General features: G+C 44.0%; 1 protein-coding gene across 3 annotated transcripts in view; it reads left to right on the top strand.

Annotated features, from left to right (window-relative positions):
- LOC311148870 (MOB kinase activator 2-like) overlaps positions 1-19,347 on the top strand; it is a 102,140-nt gene that overhangs the window by 32,603 nt on the left and 50,190 nt on the right. The window contains exon 1 of one of the 3 annotated variants that reach the window (XM_084185867.1): positions 5,608-5,708. The exons of 1 other annotated variant lie outside the window; for it this stretch is intronic. In XM_084185867.1, coding sequence (XP_084041993.1) covers positions 5,671-5,708 — 38 coding nt within the window. In that variant the 5' untranslated portion in view covers positions 5,608-5,670. Of the gene's footprint in view, positions 1-5,607; positions 5,709-8,511; positions 8,615-19,347 lie in introns of those variants that run through there. One more of the 3 variants, XM_084185866.1, reaches the window with a different exon arrangement.

Raw genomic sequence — 19,347 nt, 5'->3', positions numbered from 1 at the left:
TGAGCAGTAACAGCCTAACCTACGTTGCTACCATGACAAAGACTAATGCCGGCAGGAGAACCGTTGAGGACATTGGCATCTCTCTATTACAAGTGAAGGATATTTTAAACGAACAAAAATAGTTCTACAAGCAGTTGTTGTTACAACATCAAAATAGCTTTAAGTGTTGTGTCCAAATACTGGTGGAGTCAACTAATAAAAGAATGGACTACCTGACCAGAGATGTCCAGGACCTGAAGAACAGTTTGCAGTTCTCCCAGGGTCAGCTCGATGAGTTTAAACAGGAGAACGGCAAGATGACAGCAATCTGTAAGTCATTGAGAGAGGACATCAGTTCTGTGTGTGAATCCATTATAACAATGACAGAGAAATCAAATTATCTCAAGGGACAATCAAGGCGGAACAAAATGTTTGTGGATGGAATTGCAGAATCTCCACATGAGACCTGGACGGAATCTGAGGACAAAGTGAGGGAAATGATCTGAAGATTGACCACAGGAAGATTGAGGTGGAGCACGCCCACAGGACTGGAAAACTGGCCCGGGTGAAAGGCCCAGGCCGATAGTGGTCAAGTTCCTGAGGTTCAAGGACAAGGTAGCTGTTCTGGAAAGAGCCAAGAACTTGAGAGGAACGTACATATTCCTCAACGAGGACTATCATGAAGCTGTGCAACAGAAGAGGAAAGAACTTATCCCAGCAATGAAAGCTGCCAGAGAGCATGGGAACATTGCTTACATCCACTATGACAGGCTCATTGTCCACCCTCCCTCCCAAAAACCTGGAAGGGATGAGAGCCAAGCCTATGTGTTCGTAGCTTCAACCCTGCAGAACACACACACACACACACTTACACACACCAACTGATTTAACGTACTGTCAAATATATTTTAAAAAATCACTTGCTTTGTTTGCTCTTTTCCATATGATGTCTATCTCTGATAAGCTACCCAGGAAAGGGATGAAAATAGCCCATATTAATATATGTAGCCTTAGAAATAAGGTTAATGAAATAAATAACTTGCTAACATCAAATAAAATTAATATATTAGCCATTTCTGAGACTCACTTAGATAATTAGTTTGATGATACAGCAGTAGCAATACAAGGATATAACATCTATAGAAGAGACAGGAATGCTTATGGGGGAGGTGACGCTGTATATATTCAGAGCCTTATATGGATGATGTAAAAAATATTTGTTTGGTCTGATGTGATTAATAAGGACCATCCAGACTCTGCACTTGATGAATTTATGAAATTGCTTCTTCCAATTATTGATAAACATGAACCTGTTAAGAAACTGACAGAACTGTTAAGGCTCCATGGATTGATGAGGAATGGAAAAACTGTATGGTTGAACGAGATGAGGCAAAAGGAGTGTCTAATAAGTCTAGCTGCACATCTGACTTACTGCAAATGGAGAAATTATGTGACTAAACTCAACAAAAATAAGACACCGTATTATGAAGCCAAGATCATTGATGCTACATAAAGCATAGGAGTACTTTAAATGAAATTATGGGCAGAAAGACAAATTCAACTCCATCTTTCATCGAATCAGATGGCTTATTCATCACAAAACCATTTGATTGTTGCCAATTATTTTAATGATTACTTAATTGGCAAAGTGGGCAAACTTAGGCAGGAAATGCCAACAACGAACATTGTACGTTTGAATTTTGTAAAGTTAGTGTGGGAGAGGTGGAAAATTGTTAACGATAAATAAAGACATTGACAACATAGATGGAATGCTAATGAGGATGGTAGCTGACTCTACAGCCAGTCCTATCTGTCATATCTTTAATCTGAGCCTAGAGGAAAGTCTTTGTCCTCAGGCCTGGAGAGGAAGCCAAAGTCATTCCGCTACCCAAGAGTGGTAAAGTGGCCTTTACTGGTTCTAACAGCAGACCTATCAGCTTGCTGCCGGCTCTTAGCAAAGTGTTGGATTTTTTTTGGGACCAGATACAATGCTATTTCTCAGTAAACAAATTAACAACAGACTTTCAGCATGCTTATAGAGAAGGGCACTCAACATGTACTACACTGACACAAATGACTGATGATTGGTTGAAAGAAATTGATAATAAGAAGATTGTGGGAGCTGTACTGTTAGATTTCAGTGCAGCCTTTGATATTATTGACCATAACCTCTTGTTGAGAATACTTATGTGTAATGGCTTTTCAACCTCTGCCATATTATGGATTCAGAGCTACTGTATCTATCTAATAGAACACAGAGGGTTTTCTTTAATGGAAGCTTCTCTAATGTCAAACATGTAAAGTGTGGTGTACCGCAGGGCAGCTCTCTACTCTTTTCTATTTTTACCAATGATCTGCCACTGGCATTAAACAAAGCATGTGTGTCCATGTATGCTGATGATTCAACCATATGCATCAGCAACCACAGCTAATGAAGTAATTGAAACCCTTAACAACGAGTTGCAGTCTGTTTTGGAATGGGTGGCCAGTAATAAACTGGTCCTGAACATCTCTAAAACTAAGAGCATTTTATTTGGTACAAATCATTCCCTAAGTTCTACACCTCAGCTGAATCTGGTAATGAATGGTGTGGCTGTTGAACAAGTTGAGGAGACTAGATTACTTAGTGCTACCTTCGATTGTAAATTGTCATGGTCAAAACATATAGATTAAATGGTTGTAAAGATGGGGAGTGGTCTGTCCGTAATAAAGAGATGCTCTGCTTTTTTGACACAACACTCCACAAAGCAAGTCCTGCAGGCTCTAGTTTGATCTTATCTTGATTATTGTCCAGTCATATGGTCAAGTGCTGCAAAGAAAGACCTAGTTAAGCTGCAGCTGGCCCAGAACAGAGCTGCACGTCTTGCTCTTCATTGTAATCAGAGGGCTGATATTAATACTATGAATGCCAGTCTCTCTTGGTTAAGATTTGAGGAAAGACTGAATGTGTCACTAATTTAAAAAAAAAAAAAAAGACATTCATGTGTTTGAAATTCCAAATTGTTTGCATAGTCAACTTACACACAGCACTGACACACACTTACTCCACCAGACATGCCATCAGGGGTCTTTTCACAGTCCCCAGGTCCAGAACAAATTCAAGGAAACGTACAGTATTATACAGAGCCGTTAGTGCTTTGAACTCCTTTCCATCTTATATAGCGCAAGTGAACAGCAAACCTGGTTTAAAAAAATAAAATAAAGCAACAGTTCACGGCACAACACCTCTCCCCCATGTGACCTACTTGTTGTGTGTTTGTATGGACATGTATGTGGAACTGATAGATGCACACACATGTAAATTGTCTTTTGTCTGTAATGTCTTTTTCGTTATGTGTCGGACCCCAGTAAGACTAGCGGTCGCCGTTGGCATTGGCTAATGGGGATCCTAATAAATCAAAATCAAACCCCCACATGATAGAGATATGTTGACAGTAGAAACCAGACAATCTCTCCCTGAGGTAACACACACACACTTATCTGATGAAGACACAGGAGTGGAGTAGCCAGGGTGGTGGGACCTGGGGGTGTGTGTAGAGTCAACTCACTCACAGGACAGCACTGCCCAATGTCACCTCTATGTCACTGTAATAATGTCAGCTATAGCTAACTGCCAAAGTAAAGGAAACGCCAACATAAAGTGTCTAATTAGGGCATTGGGTCACCACAAGCTGCCAGAACAGCTTCAGTGTGCCTTGGCATAGATTCTACAAGTGTCTCGAACTCTATTGGAGGGACGCTTTCTCAGTCTCCAGAATGTTCCATAATCTTTCAATTAGGTTGAGATCTGGTGACTGAGAAACACATACGCCGTTTAAACCCCCTATGCTCATTTTGAAACCCTTCTTTCAAAGTCACTGAGATCTCTTCTTCTAGCCATGGTAGACAAAATAATGGGCAACTGGAGATTTTTTTTTATACCTGACCCTAAGCATGATGGGCTGTTTTAATTGCTTAATTAACTCAGGAACCACACCTGTGTGGAAACACCTGCTTTCAGTATACTTTGTATCCTTCATTTACTCAAGTATTTGGTATTTTATTAGGTTCCCCATTATCTGTTGCAAAAGCAGCAGCTACTCTTCCTGGGGTCCACACAAAACATGAAACGACATAATACAGAACATGAATAGACAAGAACAGCTCAAGGACAGAACTACATACTTTTTTGTAATTATTACAAAAGGCACACGTAGCCTACATATCAATACATACACACAAACTATCTAGGTCACTAAACTGTCTAGTGTTTCCTTTATTTGGGCAGTTACCTGTATATGTAATCCATGGTCACTTCTATGTCAACGTAATATGATTACTAGGGCTTACCCCAATTAGTCGATTGTTTGGTCAATAGGCTGTCGGTCGACCGAGATTTTTTTTAGTCAAGCAGTAGCAAATATAAAGAACAGACGACTTTCGGTCAACCAAGATTTTTTGGGGTCAGGGACAGCCCTAGTGATTACTGTCACCCCACATTACTGAGCACTTGCTCAGTCTGAAGACTAGCCCTTACTCTACAGAAGAGGAGGCTGGTGGGAGGAGCTTTAGGAGGACGGGTTCATTGTAATGGCTGGAATGGAATTAATGGAACGGTATCAAACGCGTCAAACATATGGAAACCGCATGTTTGACTCCATTCCATTTATTCCACTCCAGCCATTACAATGAGCCTGTCCTCCTATAACTCTTCCCACCATCCCCCTCTGCTCCACACACATCTTAGCTCTGAAATTATATGGATGGTGGTAGTTTACCAGAGGGCAAGGTGGAGCTATGACCATATTAGCTATCAAGTACTGCTCATAGGGACATGTAGGCTTATTATCTTATGGTCTTAGGTCTGGAATCTGACTCTCTCTCTCTCTCACACACAAACTTAAAGAGCAGCTGTGGATTTATCAGGTTTTAATGGATCCTTAGTCTATTCTTAGCTCCAATCTGTCTCACAGTCCACACGCTGACAAGTGTTGGCTTGGAGTCTGTGTTCTGTCCTCTCCCTATAGCATACAGGAAGAAAATATAACCTGCAAGATAGAAAACGCACTTAAACATGAGATGTTGCTTGCGCCTCTGTATCGGTGGATCATAGGATGAATAATAGGCACTATGAATAATTGTTCATGACTGGAAAGCAGATGATGATGTATTTCTGATTGTGCATTGATTGACAAAGGAATGTATATTCGGTGGCTGAAATTGGGAATGTGCAAATCATGCGAGTAATGTCAGATATTGATATAGCATAAGTAGATTCTAGTACTATCGAGAAGATTTAAAGTTATTTGTTTTTAAGTCAGTGATGATAATGTTTGATTTAGGTCAGCGGGCTACTGAGGACAAAGTAGGGACATCAGATCTAAAGAAACACTTTGTATCGCTGCTCGGATTATTTTCTGACAACATCCTCATTGATGTAATTGTAGCGATCTGAATGGTGAGCTATCGTTCTTTTGTTGCATCGAAGCATTTGTTTTGACATCCTTGCCCCCCGACTTGTAAACCATGCCCAGCGGAAGCTGGGGAACCGAACAGGGGGCGGAGGTTTGGAAGGAAGGAGCGAGGTCTGCAAGATAACTCCGTTTTTATTGTTCTTGTCTGCAGCCGTCAAAGACACGGGCGTTTTCAAGCTGCATCGAAAGCTGAACGTAATCAATTCTGGATTTCTTTATCCGATTCCTATCGTCCGGCATGAGGTTTAAACGGAACGGCTCCTATACATTGAATAGGTAAGGGACTTCATCCATTCACTACTCGGGTTAGGCTTCTTTCTATATTCGCCACATATATAATGTTAGGTAAAAAGGGCATTGTGAAGTTTACCAGACGCAGTTGATCAAGGTTTATTGTGTGACTTTGATGTCGTCGGTATGATCAATTGCTTGTGTCGTGATTGCGACTCTTCGAGCATTTCTATTGTTGAATTAAAACGTGGTTACGATACGCACGCTGTATGGATGCAGCTGATGGAAGTAGTTGCTCTCACTCACAACCTGTTTCACTGAAAACTAACTGATCATGGTTATAACAATGACAGTTTCTTTCTAATATTGTGCATCGGTTGCCACGCCAAGGAAAATACGCGTTTTAAACATTTGAGGGTTCGTGAAAGGCTGACTTGACGTGGTTGAGTTTCGAATAATGGTTTGACGATGTCAATATTTCGCTCATTTTCTGGCCCCCGACCTTTGCTATTGTGATGCCGACGTGTATTGGGTGGCGGGCAGTTTGAGCTGTGTAGAAAACTGAATATCAGGCTTGAGGGGTGGTCTCCCCCCCCCCCTCGCTTTCTCAATTCAATTAAATGGAGTTCTTTATTGTAATGGGAAACATATGAAATTGTTTATTTCACTTTTGTGTGTTATCTATCCCCCTCTCTCCTCCCCTCATCACTTAGCAACTTTGGTGTGTGGTGTCTCCTCACCCACTTTCAGTTGACATGATTGCCCACTGCCTAGTAGGGCCATTAGAACCCCAGCCATGAGTTCTCTTTCTCTCTCCTCTCCCTGGGCAGTGGTTCATTCTCTCTTATCCTCTCCTTCATTATGTATGTCTTCAACTCACACATTTTTAATGAATAGACTTGTTTAGTCTTCCTCCTCATCTCTAAACCAAGCAGACTTCCTGCCATTTTCATTCTTAAATCCGGCCCATGTAACTATTGTGCCCAGTTCCTTGTCTTTCTCTTTATGTGGATGTTTTGACTAAACACATACACACTCTATTGTTTAACAAGCATACCACACACATTATAAATGTTTTATACACGCATGCTCTCACACAGTTTTATTTGTTGAAAATGAGTGTTGATGTAATGGCAGTTTCCTTCCTTCTCCCTCTGGCACCCTTTTCCCCCTGGCCTTGTTATCAGCCAGAGACACTTCCACTGCTCTCTCGCTCACACACACACACACACACAGTGAGCACACACTGCATCACACAGACCCAGGGGAGAGAATGCTTCAGCTCGACCAGCTGAAAAACAAGAAAAAAGCAGCATTAGTACTGTATGTCCATTTTGAGACGCCGTAGCCAGTATACACTTCCTCAACAGTCAGAATTAATCTAAGATGACTCAAGAAATATGTCATACATTTTAAAGTTTTTGCCGGGGAGATCTTAGTCACGCAATTTAGCATCTGACTAGGATGTTTGGTGCAGTATTTCTGAAGTGGAAAAATGTGCGAAGGACGAGTCGATTCTCATTGAATGACAACAAGCACTTCATTGAAAAATCTCTACTGTTGACCAATCGCTGACGAGTTGGTAACTAAATCACAACACAACTCCAGGCTACTTCTAATGCAATATGGCCTTATGAAGGTGAATCGCTTTGTCTCACTCTATACACACACTTTTCACACTCACCTAATGGGGCACTGCAGTCCAGAGGGAGGGAGAGGACAGGAGAGAGAATGAAGAGAGAGAAATAATGAGTGAAAAAAGGAAAGGGTGAGCTGGAGGGAGAAGGAGAGTGTCCTTAATCTTGTATGCCCACCTGACTGTCACAGAGCTCTTCTGTGATTGGCTACAATCCTGGGGGTGTGCTCTAGCCACTCTCACTTTCTGCTGATGCATCCATGAGGGGATTCGATTAATGTGGCCCAGGTAGCGCTGTTTTGCAAAGGGTGAAAGTTGATTGCATTCGTTTTGGAACCGGGCTGCCTCCCAGGCGTGAGCCAGGTGCCCCGTTCAAAGCCCACGTCAAATTTGGCTCAAACAAAAGTGACGTAATTAAGCTTGTGGAGTAATGAGTAGGATTCTGTGTTTTCACATGCAAAAGTGGTTACTTTGGATAACGCTTTATCTGCCTTTTCAATGAAAAGAAGTTTGAAAATTCGAACATATTTTATTGAAAAAATATGTTTGTTTCTGGACGATGCACCGTGCTGCCTTGTTGACAACATGACCGAGAGGCGCAAATTACTGTTCGATTTGAGAAGGGCGCTCCTCCCTGACCGCTTTTGCCCGTTCACATCACGGGCCATGGACCATGGTGTGTGTGGTCAAGTGTTTAGTCCTTATTTAGGGAATACAGATGGCAGAGATTGCTGCCAGAGCCTTCCTGTGTGCCTTTCTCTCTTTCTCTGTTGCAGTCTCGCCATCTCTCTCTTACTCTCTCTCTCCTGCAGTCTGCCCTGTCCTACCCAGCAGTCAGCAGTTTGTTTATGCGAGTCTGTTTTCCAAGCTAATCTTCCCACCTTTCAAGTGGGAGCCAGCCTGAGAGAGAGAGAGGGAGGGAGCGAGAGAGAGTGAGGGATGGAGAGGGGAGGAAAGAGGCAGGCTGCAGTAGTTCTAGCGAGAAGGAGAGCGAGGAAGACACTTTGAACGGGCTTCAAGTTGTTGTGAGAGGTTGTCTGTAACACGCTGCCGACGTTCATCGGTGGTTGCCTGTTTGCTGATTGGACCGTTGAGTGTGTGGGGGACGCAGTTCGTGAGAAGCCAGTTACTGCGGTGTGTGTGTGAGAGAGAAGTGTGCTGGGACAGAGCCCCTCCTTCACCTGTAGAAGTAGAAAAGGAGAGGGGGAAGAGCGAAACTGAGCGAAAGAGCTGGGTGGGACCCTCACAGACCTGCCACTGTCTCTAATACCAGCTGGATGGGGGTTCTGGTCTGCTGTGACTGCTTCTTCTATAGGTAATTAGCTAATCTTGCTCTGCTCACCCCTCTATCTCGCTGTCTCTATCTTGCTGTCACTTTCTCTATCGCTCGCTCTCTCTCTCTCTCTCTCTCTCTCTCTCTCGCTGTTGTTTGTTATTCCTGGTTGTATCGCTGTAACTTTTGGTTTTAATTTTGGTCCTGGACTTCTCCCTCTCCCTGCCCCTCTGTGGCTAAAACTGCTCTGTGGCTTTGCCCCCCCCCCCCCCCCCCTCTCTCTCTCTCTCTCTCTCTGTGTTTCTCTGATTCTGCGGTGTGGTTTGGAGGAGACGTTTTAGCAGCACAGATTTGGCTTTAGTCAGATCGACAAGAAGAGAGCAGGCAAAGGCTAGTTGTGGCAGAATGGTACAGAGCCAGAGCCCTGTAGTGATTTACCCTCCTTGAGTTAGGAGTCAAGGCTGGTTAGAGGAGGAATGGCACTGGGCCAGAGACTGAGGTATGCACAGGGTTAAGGCTGGTTAGAGGAGGAATGGCACTGGGCCAGAGACTGAGGTATGCACAGGGTTAAGGCTGGTTAGAGGAGGAATGGCACTGGGCCAGAGACTGAGGTATGCACAGGGTTAAGGCTGGTTAGAGGAGGAATGACATGTAGCCAGCCCAATCTCCCGGATGGTCTCCGTTTGTGTTTGTTTGTACACACAGTCACTGTGTTCCTTCCCAAGGCCTCTCTGTTGTCTGTTAGGTACAGCAGAGCACTGATGTAGTCTGCTAGCTAGACTTTGAACTTCTCATACAGTTAAAGGGGTCCTAGGTTTGGGAGGGGAAACAGTTGTTGTTTACTTAGCTAGCTTAGTTAGCATGGTTACTTGGGCCATGTTAGCTAGCTTAGTTAGCATAGCACGGTTACCTCGGCCACGTTCAGTTTTGGACACAGATCTGGTATCAGCTCAGCTTCTCTAAATCGCAACCTGAACCATAAGGGGGAAAACACACAACAGACCTTGTAGCAGTGTCTAGGAGCAACTTTACACTACTCCTACTGGCTCTTGAGGGTTCAAAGAGTGTTGTTGACCTAGCATCATGCTACCAGATAGCTGTGGGTTAGCTCTGGCTAGAGCTGTGGAAGAGCTCTTTCCCCCCTCTTATAAACTCAGCAAAAAAAGAAACGTCCTCTCACTGTCAACTGCGTTTATTTTCAGCAAACTTAACATGTGTAAATATTTGTATGAACATAACAAGATTCAACAACTGAGACATAAACTGAACAAGTTCCACAGACATGTGACTAACAGAAATTGAATAATGGGTCAAAATCAAAAGTAACAGTCAGTATCTGGTGTGGCCACCAGCTGCATTAAGTACTGCAGTGCATCTCCTCCTCATGGACTGCACCAGATTTGCCAGACCTTGCTGTGAGATGTTACCCCACTCTTCCACCAAGGCACCTGCAAGTTCCTGGACATTTCTGGGGGGAATGGCCCTAGCCCTCACCCTCTGATCCAACAGGTCCCAGACGTGCTCAATGGGATTGAGATCCGGGCTCTTCGCTGGCCATGGCAGAACACCGACATTCCTGTCTTGCAGGAAATCACGCACAGAACGAGCAGAATGGCTGGTGACATTGTCATGCTGGAGGGTCATGTCAGGATGAGCCTGCAGGAAGGGTACCACATGAGGGAGGAGATTGTCTTCCCTGTAACGCACAGCGTTGAGATTTCCTGCAATGACAACAAGCTCAGTATGATGACGCTGTGACACACCGCCCCAGACCATGTAACGCTCATTCCTTCGACGATAAACGCGAATCTGACCATCACCCCTGGTGAGACAAAACCGTGACTCGTCAGTGAAGAGCACTTTTTGCCAGTCCTGTCTGGTCCAGCAACTGTGGGTTTGTGCCCATAGGTGACGTTGTTGCCGGTGATGTCTGGTGAGGACCTGCCTTACAACAGGCCTACAAGCCCTCAGTCCAGCCTCTCTCAGCCTATTACGGACAGTCTGAGCACTGATGGAGGGATTGTGCGTTCCTGGTGTAACTCGGGCAGTTGTTTCCGCCATCCTGTACCTGTCCCGCAGGTGAGATGTTCGGATGTACAGATCCTGTGCAGGTGTTGTTACAAGTGGTCTGCCACTGCGAGGAGGATCAGCTGTCTCTCCCGTCTCCCTGTAGCGCTGTCTTGGGCATCTCACAGTACGGACATTGCAATGTATTGCCCTGGCCTCATCTGCAGTCCTCATGCCTCCCTGCAGCATGCCTAAGGCACGTTCACGCAGATGAGCAGGGACCCTGGGCATCTTTCTTTTGGTGTTTTTCAGAGTCAGTAGAAAGGTCTCTTTAGTGTCCTACGTTATCATAACTGTGACCTTAATTGCCTACCGTCTGTAAGCTGTTAGTGTCTTAACGACCGTTCCACAGGTGCATGTTCATTAATTGTTTATGGTTCATTGAACAAGCATGGGAAACAGTGTTTAAACCCTTTACAATGAAGATCTGTGAAGTTATTTGGATTTTTACGAATTATCTTTGAAAGACAGGATCCTGAATAAGGGACGTTTCTTTTTTTGCTGAGTTTATATGGTTGTGGGACTAGCTTTAGCTGCACTACGGCTATATATAAACATCAGCTCCTTATGGAGGGTTTGATGGTGACTGTAGCAAACACACATGCTCACTAGGACTGGACAATATGGACAAAATATCATATCACAATATTTTTCACATTTATGACAGTGTTTTTGAATAATAAAAGTTATAAATATACTTTATGAGTAGTGCATGTCCCTAGGGTGGCAACGCATACATTCTAAGTGTTTCTAATGGGGCTATGTCCATTCTGATTGTTGTGTCCTGTTCAATGAAACTTCAACCAAAAGTTGGAATAAAGTGGGCACTTTGAATACAGTGTTTGACATGACAACGAATGAAAAAGCCAGGGAGTGGTTATTGGGGTAGGAACCAAAGTTTTGTTTAATGTTTCCCAGTGGACCCTAATTAATATTACATTAAACGTATTCTCTTACTGTAGCTTTGATGTAGCTAAAATATTAATGCTTTGCTTATTCCACCTTGATTTAGAATATATCGTTGTACAAACATGCTTATCTAGGCCAACACCAGCACTGGTATCAGGTTGTATTAGCTTGCTAGCTACGTTTGGTATCAGGCTGTATTAGCTAGCTAGCTAGCTAAATGTACTTAGAGCAAACGTAGCTAGCTAGCTAATACAGCCTGATACCAAATGTAGCTAGCTACGTTTGCTCTGAGTATATTTAGTTAGCCGGCTAACTAGCGATTAGCATTACCGGCTAAAGTATTTATTTTAGCCACAACTTGCTAAGAAAAGACAAACTAGCAGTTTGCACAGAGGCAAAAACTAATAGTGTAATTCTATAACGCTCGTGGATTTACATTAAGAAGCAAAGTGGAAATCTGCATCGTTGTCACCAGAATCTGCAGAATTCACCATGCGGGTTGTCACTACAGGTGGTTGTTGTGACTCGTGGTTGCGCAAAAACTGCTCTCCTTGAGTGACAGGGGGCGGGGCTTGGTGTGAGTGGAAGAGAGACGACTCAAGTAGCAAACGGAGTAAACTATAAAAACGGACATTATTTCACACAGCAGAGTGGGTAACATATTTACAAACCAAACATTGAAATACCGTTATACAAGGTAAAGTCAAAACCCAAACCGGTAGGTGCATCAATACTGGTATATAGTAAAATACGGTATACCGCCCAGCCCTAACACACAAACACCTGTAAACCTGCATCGAATTAGACCATCAGACCCTCTCTGTGCGATTCAGAACTCTGTTTACATTCGCTCCATCCACCTAGCTAGCGTAAAGAACAGCTTGCCCTTTGTGTTTCTGTTCACGTGTGTGTCCGAACACATGACTGTGTGTGCGCACGCCTATAGGAAAAACACACAAAGTAGCTCTGTGAAAGCACGGCCCAGTTCCAGAAACTGTAGTTTTTCTTTACAGGGCAATTATCACCAGTCCTGAGGTGGGATTTGGCTCCTGGCGCTGACGCCTTATTGGGTCGTTAAGTAAAATGACCTATCAGTTCTATTTCTGGCACTACTTCCTGTCTACCTTGGCAGCTCTGTCAGCCAATCAGGGGGTTTGGCAGTGATGTCGTCAGTTTGATTGATGAGTGTTGGTTTTGGAAACACCCACATGGACAAGGTCCTTGTTGACTTTAGCCCCAGTCAAGTCCCAACTCTCAGACAGAAATAGCTGAAAACTAAAGTAGCTTTGTGTGCTTTGCTTTCTGCTTTGACCACAAAAGTTTCACTCTTAGTCTTACTTTTTCAACCCACGTCATGATGATTTTCCTGCTCCAAATTATTTGTTTGAACCGTGTGCTATATGTCCTGTGTTGTGCCCCCCTCTCTGTGTCTCTCACACACAGATGAGCTTCCTGTCAGTCTGGGATTAAAACAGGTGCTTGCCAGATGATCACTTTAAGGGTGAGACACAGAGCGCATAGATTGAGAAGGGAATATGGTATAAGCAGCAGGTAAACTGAAGCATGTTTTTGCTGTATTGGACAGACACAGCTCCACAGAAAGAGTAGTCAGATTCTCAGTAAGTTGTAGCCTATTTTAACCTTCGCCTTGGCTGTAGGTCTGTATGATGGTAGAACGGTTGATAGAATGCCCTGTTTGACCTGAACACACTCACACACTCGCGCACTTTAACCTGGGCCCTCCACACAGGACTGATATAACACTGGATCAGTGTGAGTGGAGGGCAGGCTAACCTAATACAGTGGAAATGGTACAATTCAATTAGCCCTCAGCCCTATACACCACGGTTCTTTTCATTTGTAGGCCTATCTGTATCTGACGCCTGCCTGGTTTGGAGCTTAGCCCAGTGGTTCCTCTGTCTGTTTTCTCCTAAGACTTGAGGCCAGTGTGTGTGTTATCCAGCAGGAGGTCGAGCAGGACGGGCATTAGTGATGGGGGGGGGGGGGAATAGATAGTTACATATTGATATATATACAGTGGGGGAAAAAAGTATTTAGTCAGCCACCAATTGTGCAAGTTCTCCCACTTAAAAAGATGAGAGAGGCCTGTAATTTTCATCATAGGTACACGTCAACTATGACAGACAAATTTAGAAAAAAAATCCAGAAAATTACATTGTAGGATTTTTTATGAATTTATTTGCAAATTACGGTGGAAAATAAGTATTTGGTCACCTACAAACAAGCAAGATTTCTGGCTCTCACAGACCTGTAACTTCTTCTTTAAGAGGCTCCTCTGTCCTCCACTCGTTACCTGTATTAATGGCACCTGTTTGAACTTGTTATCAGTATAAAAGACACCTGTCCACAACCTCAAACAGTCACACTCCAAACTCCACTATGGCCAAGACCAAAGAGCTGTCAAAGGACACCAGAAACAACATTGTAGACCTGCACCAGGCTGGGAAGACTGAATCTGCAATAGGTAAGCAGCTTGGTTTGAAGAAATCAACTGTGGGAGCAATTATTAGGAAATGGAAGACATACAATACCACTGATAATCTCCCTCGATCTGGGGCTCCACGCAAGATCTCACCCCGTGGGGTCAAAATGATCACAAGAGCGGTGAGCAAAAATCCGAGAACCACACAGGGGGACCTAGTGAATGACCTGCAGAGAGCTGGGACCAAAGTAACAAAGCCTACCATCAGTAACACACTACGCCGCCAGGGACTCAAATCCTGCATTGCCAGACATGTCCCCCTGCTTAAGCCAGTACATGTCCAGGCCCATCTGTAGTTTGCTAGAGTGCATTTGGATGATCCAGAAGAGGATTGGGAGAATGTCATATGGTCAGATGAAACCAAAACTCAACTCGTCGTGTTTGGAGGACAAAGAATGCTGAGTTGCATCCAAAGAACACCATACCTACTGTGAAGCATGGGGGTGGAAACATCATGCTTTGGGGCTGTTTTTCTGCAAAGGGACCAGGTCGACTGATCCGTGTAAAGGAAAGAATGAATGGGGCCATGTATCGTGAGATTTTGAGTGAAAACCTCCTTCCATCAGCAAGGGCATTGAAGATGAAACGTGGCTGGGTCTTTCAGCATGAATATGATCCCAAACACACCGCCCGGGCAACGAAGGAGTGGCTTCGTAAGAAGCATTTCAAGGTCCTGGAGTAGCCTAGCCAGTCTCCAGATCTCAACCCCATAGAAACTCTTTGGAGGGAGTTGAAAGTCCATGTTGCCCAGCGACAGCCCCAAAACATCACTGCTCTAGAGGAGATCTGCATGGAGGAATGGGCCAAAATACCAGCAACAGTGTGTGAAAACCTTGTGAAGACTTACAGAAAACGTTTGACCTGTGTCATTGCCAACAAAGGGTATATAACAAAGTATTGAGAAACTTTTGTTATTGACCAAATACTTATTTTCCACCATAATTTGCAAATAAATTCATTAAAAATCCTACAATGTGATTTTCTGGAAAAAAAATTCTCATTTTGTCTGTCATAGTTGACGTGTTCCTATGATGAAAATTACAGGCCTCTCTCATCTTTTTAAGTGGGAGAACTTGCACAATTGGTGGCTGACTAAATACTTTTTTTCCCCACTGTATATATATATATATATATATATATAACAATTCTTTACTGTAGGTAGCGTTAGCTAGCGCTAGTCGGCTATACCTGCGCAAAAACTCGAGTATTTTTCATCCTATAGCTTGTTCTCCATCTTCTTTTTAAATAGTGAGCCAACATGTTTTCAGAACTTTTTCTCATGCTCTGTCTCTCTGCAGCAGATGTATAGTGAGCAATATGTTTGGAACATAAAATCGCAATGACATCACAGTATTGAATCGCAATACATATAGAATCGTGAAAATCGCAATGCATATTGTATCGGCACCTAAGTATCATGATAATATGGTATCGTGAGGTCCCTGGCAATTTCCTGACCTAACGGTCATCTCCTCTCTAAGGTTGTAGCGAGGGGGAGAGGCAGACTGTAATAAAACATGAGATAAAGATGCCATGAATGCTGTTTTATAAGATGTTTTCGCTTTTCCTCAGGATTTGGGTGTCTGTGTTTTTGGGCAATGCAGAAATGTGTTGTTGTCCTGTCACTGTTGATGCCACAGAGGGTGACTAGTGACTACAGCTTGGAACATTCAGGACCCGAGGCTCTAGACACTAGAACAATGGTCCCTGAGAGAGAGAGCATGTGTGTGTGCCATGTGTCTCTCATTAGGCTATCTTTGGCAGGCCTGGCCCATTCTACAGTACTGAGAGCTCAACAAGGGCTGTGTTCTCCTAAACCAGTGTTCCCCAACCCTGGTCCTCGAGTACCCCCGACAGTACACAGTTTTGTTGTAGCCCCGGACAAACACACCTCATTCAGCTCAATGAGGGCTTGATGATTAGTTGACAAGTTGAATCAGGTGTGCTTGTCCAGGGTTACAATAAAATGTGTACTGTTGGGGGTACACTGTCCTAAACCACCTCACTCCTCCATACTCCATATCCCCTGGCCCAAAACTCTGTCGTCTCTCACTCAAATAGAGCTCAATTGGACTTGGCTTGGCAAGCCTCGACACAAGTGGAAAAAAATGTTTTGCTTACTTGTACAGTGGGGGGAAGAAAGTATTTAGTCAGCCACCAATTGTGCAAGTTCTCCCACTTAAAAAGATGAGAGGCCTGTAATTTTCATCATAGGTACACGTCAACTATGACAGAGAAAATGAGATTTTTTTTTCCTGAAAATCACATTGTAGGATTTTTAATGAATTTATTTGCAAATTATGGTGGAAAATAAGTATTTGGTCAATAACAAAAGTTTCTCAATACTTTGTTATATACCCTTTGTTGGCAATGACACAGGTCAAACGTTTTCTGTAAGTCTTCACAAGGTTTTCACACACTGTTGCTGGTATTCTGGCCCATTCCTCCATGCAGATCTCCTCTAGAGCAGTGATGTTTTGGGGCTGTCGGTGGGCAACACGGACTTTCAACTCCCTCCAAAGATTTTCTATGGGGTTGAGATCTGGAGACTGGCTAGGCCACTCCAGGACCTTGAAATGCTTCTTACGAAGCCACTCCTTCGTTGCCCGGGCGGTGTGTTTGGGATCATTGTCATGCTGAAAGACCCAGCCACGTTTCATATTCAATGCCCTTGCTGATGGAAGGAGGTTTTCACTCAAAATCTCACGATACATGGCCCCATTCATTCTTTCCTTTACACGGATCAGTCGTCCTGGGTCCCTTTGCAGAAAAACAGCCCCAAAGCATGATGTTTCCACCCCAATGCTTCACAGTAGGTATGGTGTTCTTTGGATGCAACTCAGCATTCTTTGTCCTCCAAACACGACGAGTTGAGTTTTTACCAAAAAGTTATATTTTGGTTTCATCTGACCATATTACATTCTCCCAATCCTTATCTGGATCATCCTAATGCACTCCAGCAAACTTCAGACGGGCCTGGACATGTACTGGCTTAAGCAGGGGGACACGTCTGGCACTGCAGTATTTGAGTCCCTGGCGGCGTAGTGTGTTTGTTACTTTGGTCCCAGCTCTCTGCAGGTCATTCACTAGGTCCCCCCGTGTGGTTCTGGGATTTTTGCTCACCGTTCTTGTGATCATTTTGACCCAACGGGGTGAGATCTTGCATGGAGCCCCAGATCGAGGGAGATTATCAGTGGTCTTGTATGTCTTCCATTTCCTAATAATTGCTCCCACAGTTGATTTCTTCAAACCAAGCTGCTTACCTATTGCAGATTCAGTCTTCCCAGCCTGGTGCAGGTCTACAATTTTGTTTCTGGTGTCCTTTGACAGCTCTTTGGTCTTGGCCATAGTGGAGTTTGGAGTGTGACTGTTTGAGGTTGTGGACAGGTGTCTTTTATACTGATAACAAGTTCAAACAGGTGCCATTAATACAGATAATGAGTGGAGGACAGAGGAGCCTCTTAAAGAAGAAGTTACAGGTCTGTGAGAGCCAGAAATCTTGCTTGTTTGTAGGTGACCAAATACTTATTTTCCACCATAATTTGCAAATAAATTCATTAAAAATCCTACAATGTGATTTTCGGGATTTTTTCCCCTCAATTTGTCTGTCATAGTTGACGTGTACCTATGATGAAAATTACAGGCCTCTCATCTTTTTAAGTGGGAGAACTTGCACAATTGGTGGCTGACTAAATACTTTTTTCCCCCACTGTACGTAAGTGGTTGAAAAAGTCCACCATTAAGCTGAATAATGGCATGGCTCTTTACCTATAGTTGCTGATGGGACAGTCATCTGGTGACTGACTAACTGACTGACTGCACCATAGGCTTAAATGGACCATGATGCACAGACACACACCCTGTCTGTCTGGTCAAGGACCTGGGGTGTGGGTTGGGGACCTTGGAGCAGACTGTGGAGAAGGTTCTAGGCTCTGTTCCTCAACCATTGCAGAAGTAATGGAAGGCAGAATATAGTAGTGGAGGAGGGGCCTGGACTAGGACTCTACTTCAATTGCCAACCATTTCCTCCTTACTTTCCTGTTGAGTCAAGATTACAGAGCGACCTCCATGGGAGAATCTCAATTGCATTTCCTTGATTTCTCGTGTCTCGTCTTCTTACCTCCTCAAAACCCATTGGACGATGAGGTCAGAGGGGAAGGACCTCTGACTTTATCATTCAATGGGTTTTGAGAAAGAGGCGAAGAATAAAGAACATCAATTGAGGTTCTCCCCACTTGAATCACCATAAACTTGCTGGTCTCAGTCTGAGGTGTTGTAAGCCACATGCATACAGCTAAATGATGTAAATGTATTATTATACTGGATTTGCCCAGTCTTACTGGTCAGTTCAGATTAGGAGACTGACAGACTTGCTGTCCTTCACACCTTTCACCTGGCCTTACACTGCACTAGACTGTACTGCACAGCCAAGTGTGTGTGTGCACAGCCCTGACTGGGACCAGAAAACCCTGGCATTTCTAACACACCGGACCATTTTATTTTTTTCTCGAGGGCCCCCTCACTGGCAATTTTTTTGCTTAAGGTCCAAATTATTAGCCAGATAATGATAATTTTGCACAAAGAAAATCTGACTTAGACAGGCCCACTGGGCTAAAAATGGACCAGCTCATCTGGTATTTGCCAGAAATGCCAGATGGCCAGTCCGCACCTGGAGAGAGAAGAGACAGTCTTGCTGTAACCTTACCTCCACATTTAGATCTGCACCATCAGCACACACACACACACACAGACACACCATGAAAACTTGGCCTTTTTGTGGCTGGCTAATGCTGCTGGATGATTCAATGTCATCCTCTCACATCTCCTCTTACTCCTGCAGTGGGATGAGATGAAGGAGGAAGGTAGGACAACAACGGAATAACAACAACAATGTCATAGAGGAGACTCAAGTATGGGTAGTAGGTCCTTTGAATAGGGGTTAGGGGGAGAAACAGTAGCTTTGTGCCCCTCCCTGAGGGACTCTAGGAAAATAATGCACAGACTAAGGGACAGAGGAAGTGCCTGGGCATCTCACTTCCTGTTCATGGAGTTTGTCCCAAGCGAGGGAGATAGGGGTGGTAGGTAGGCAGGCAAGTCCTTAAAATGCCTCACATACACAATGTTCTGCACCTATGATTACTCTCTCTCGTTCTCACTCTCACGCTCTCGCTCTCTCTCGTGCTCTCTCTCTCTCTCGTGCTCTCTTTTTCGCCTCAAACCTTCACACTCTCCTGACTGCTTACTTTCTATCCACACACTTTCACTCTCTCTCTCCCTCTCCACACACACACAACCC

The sequence above is a fragment of the Coregonus lavaretus genome (genome assembly GCF_964263955.1).
Source record: "Coregonus lavaretus genome assembly, chromosome: 21".
Lineage (NCBI taxonomy): Eukaryota > Metazoa > Chordata > Actinopteri > Salmoniformes > Salmonidae > Coregonus > Coregonus lavaretus.
This window is presented reverse-complemented; position numbering and strand designations above follow the sequence as displayed.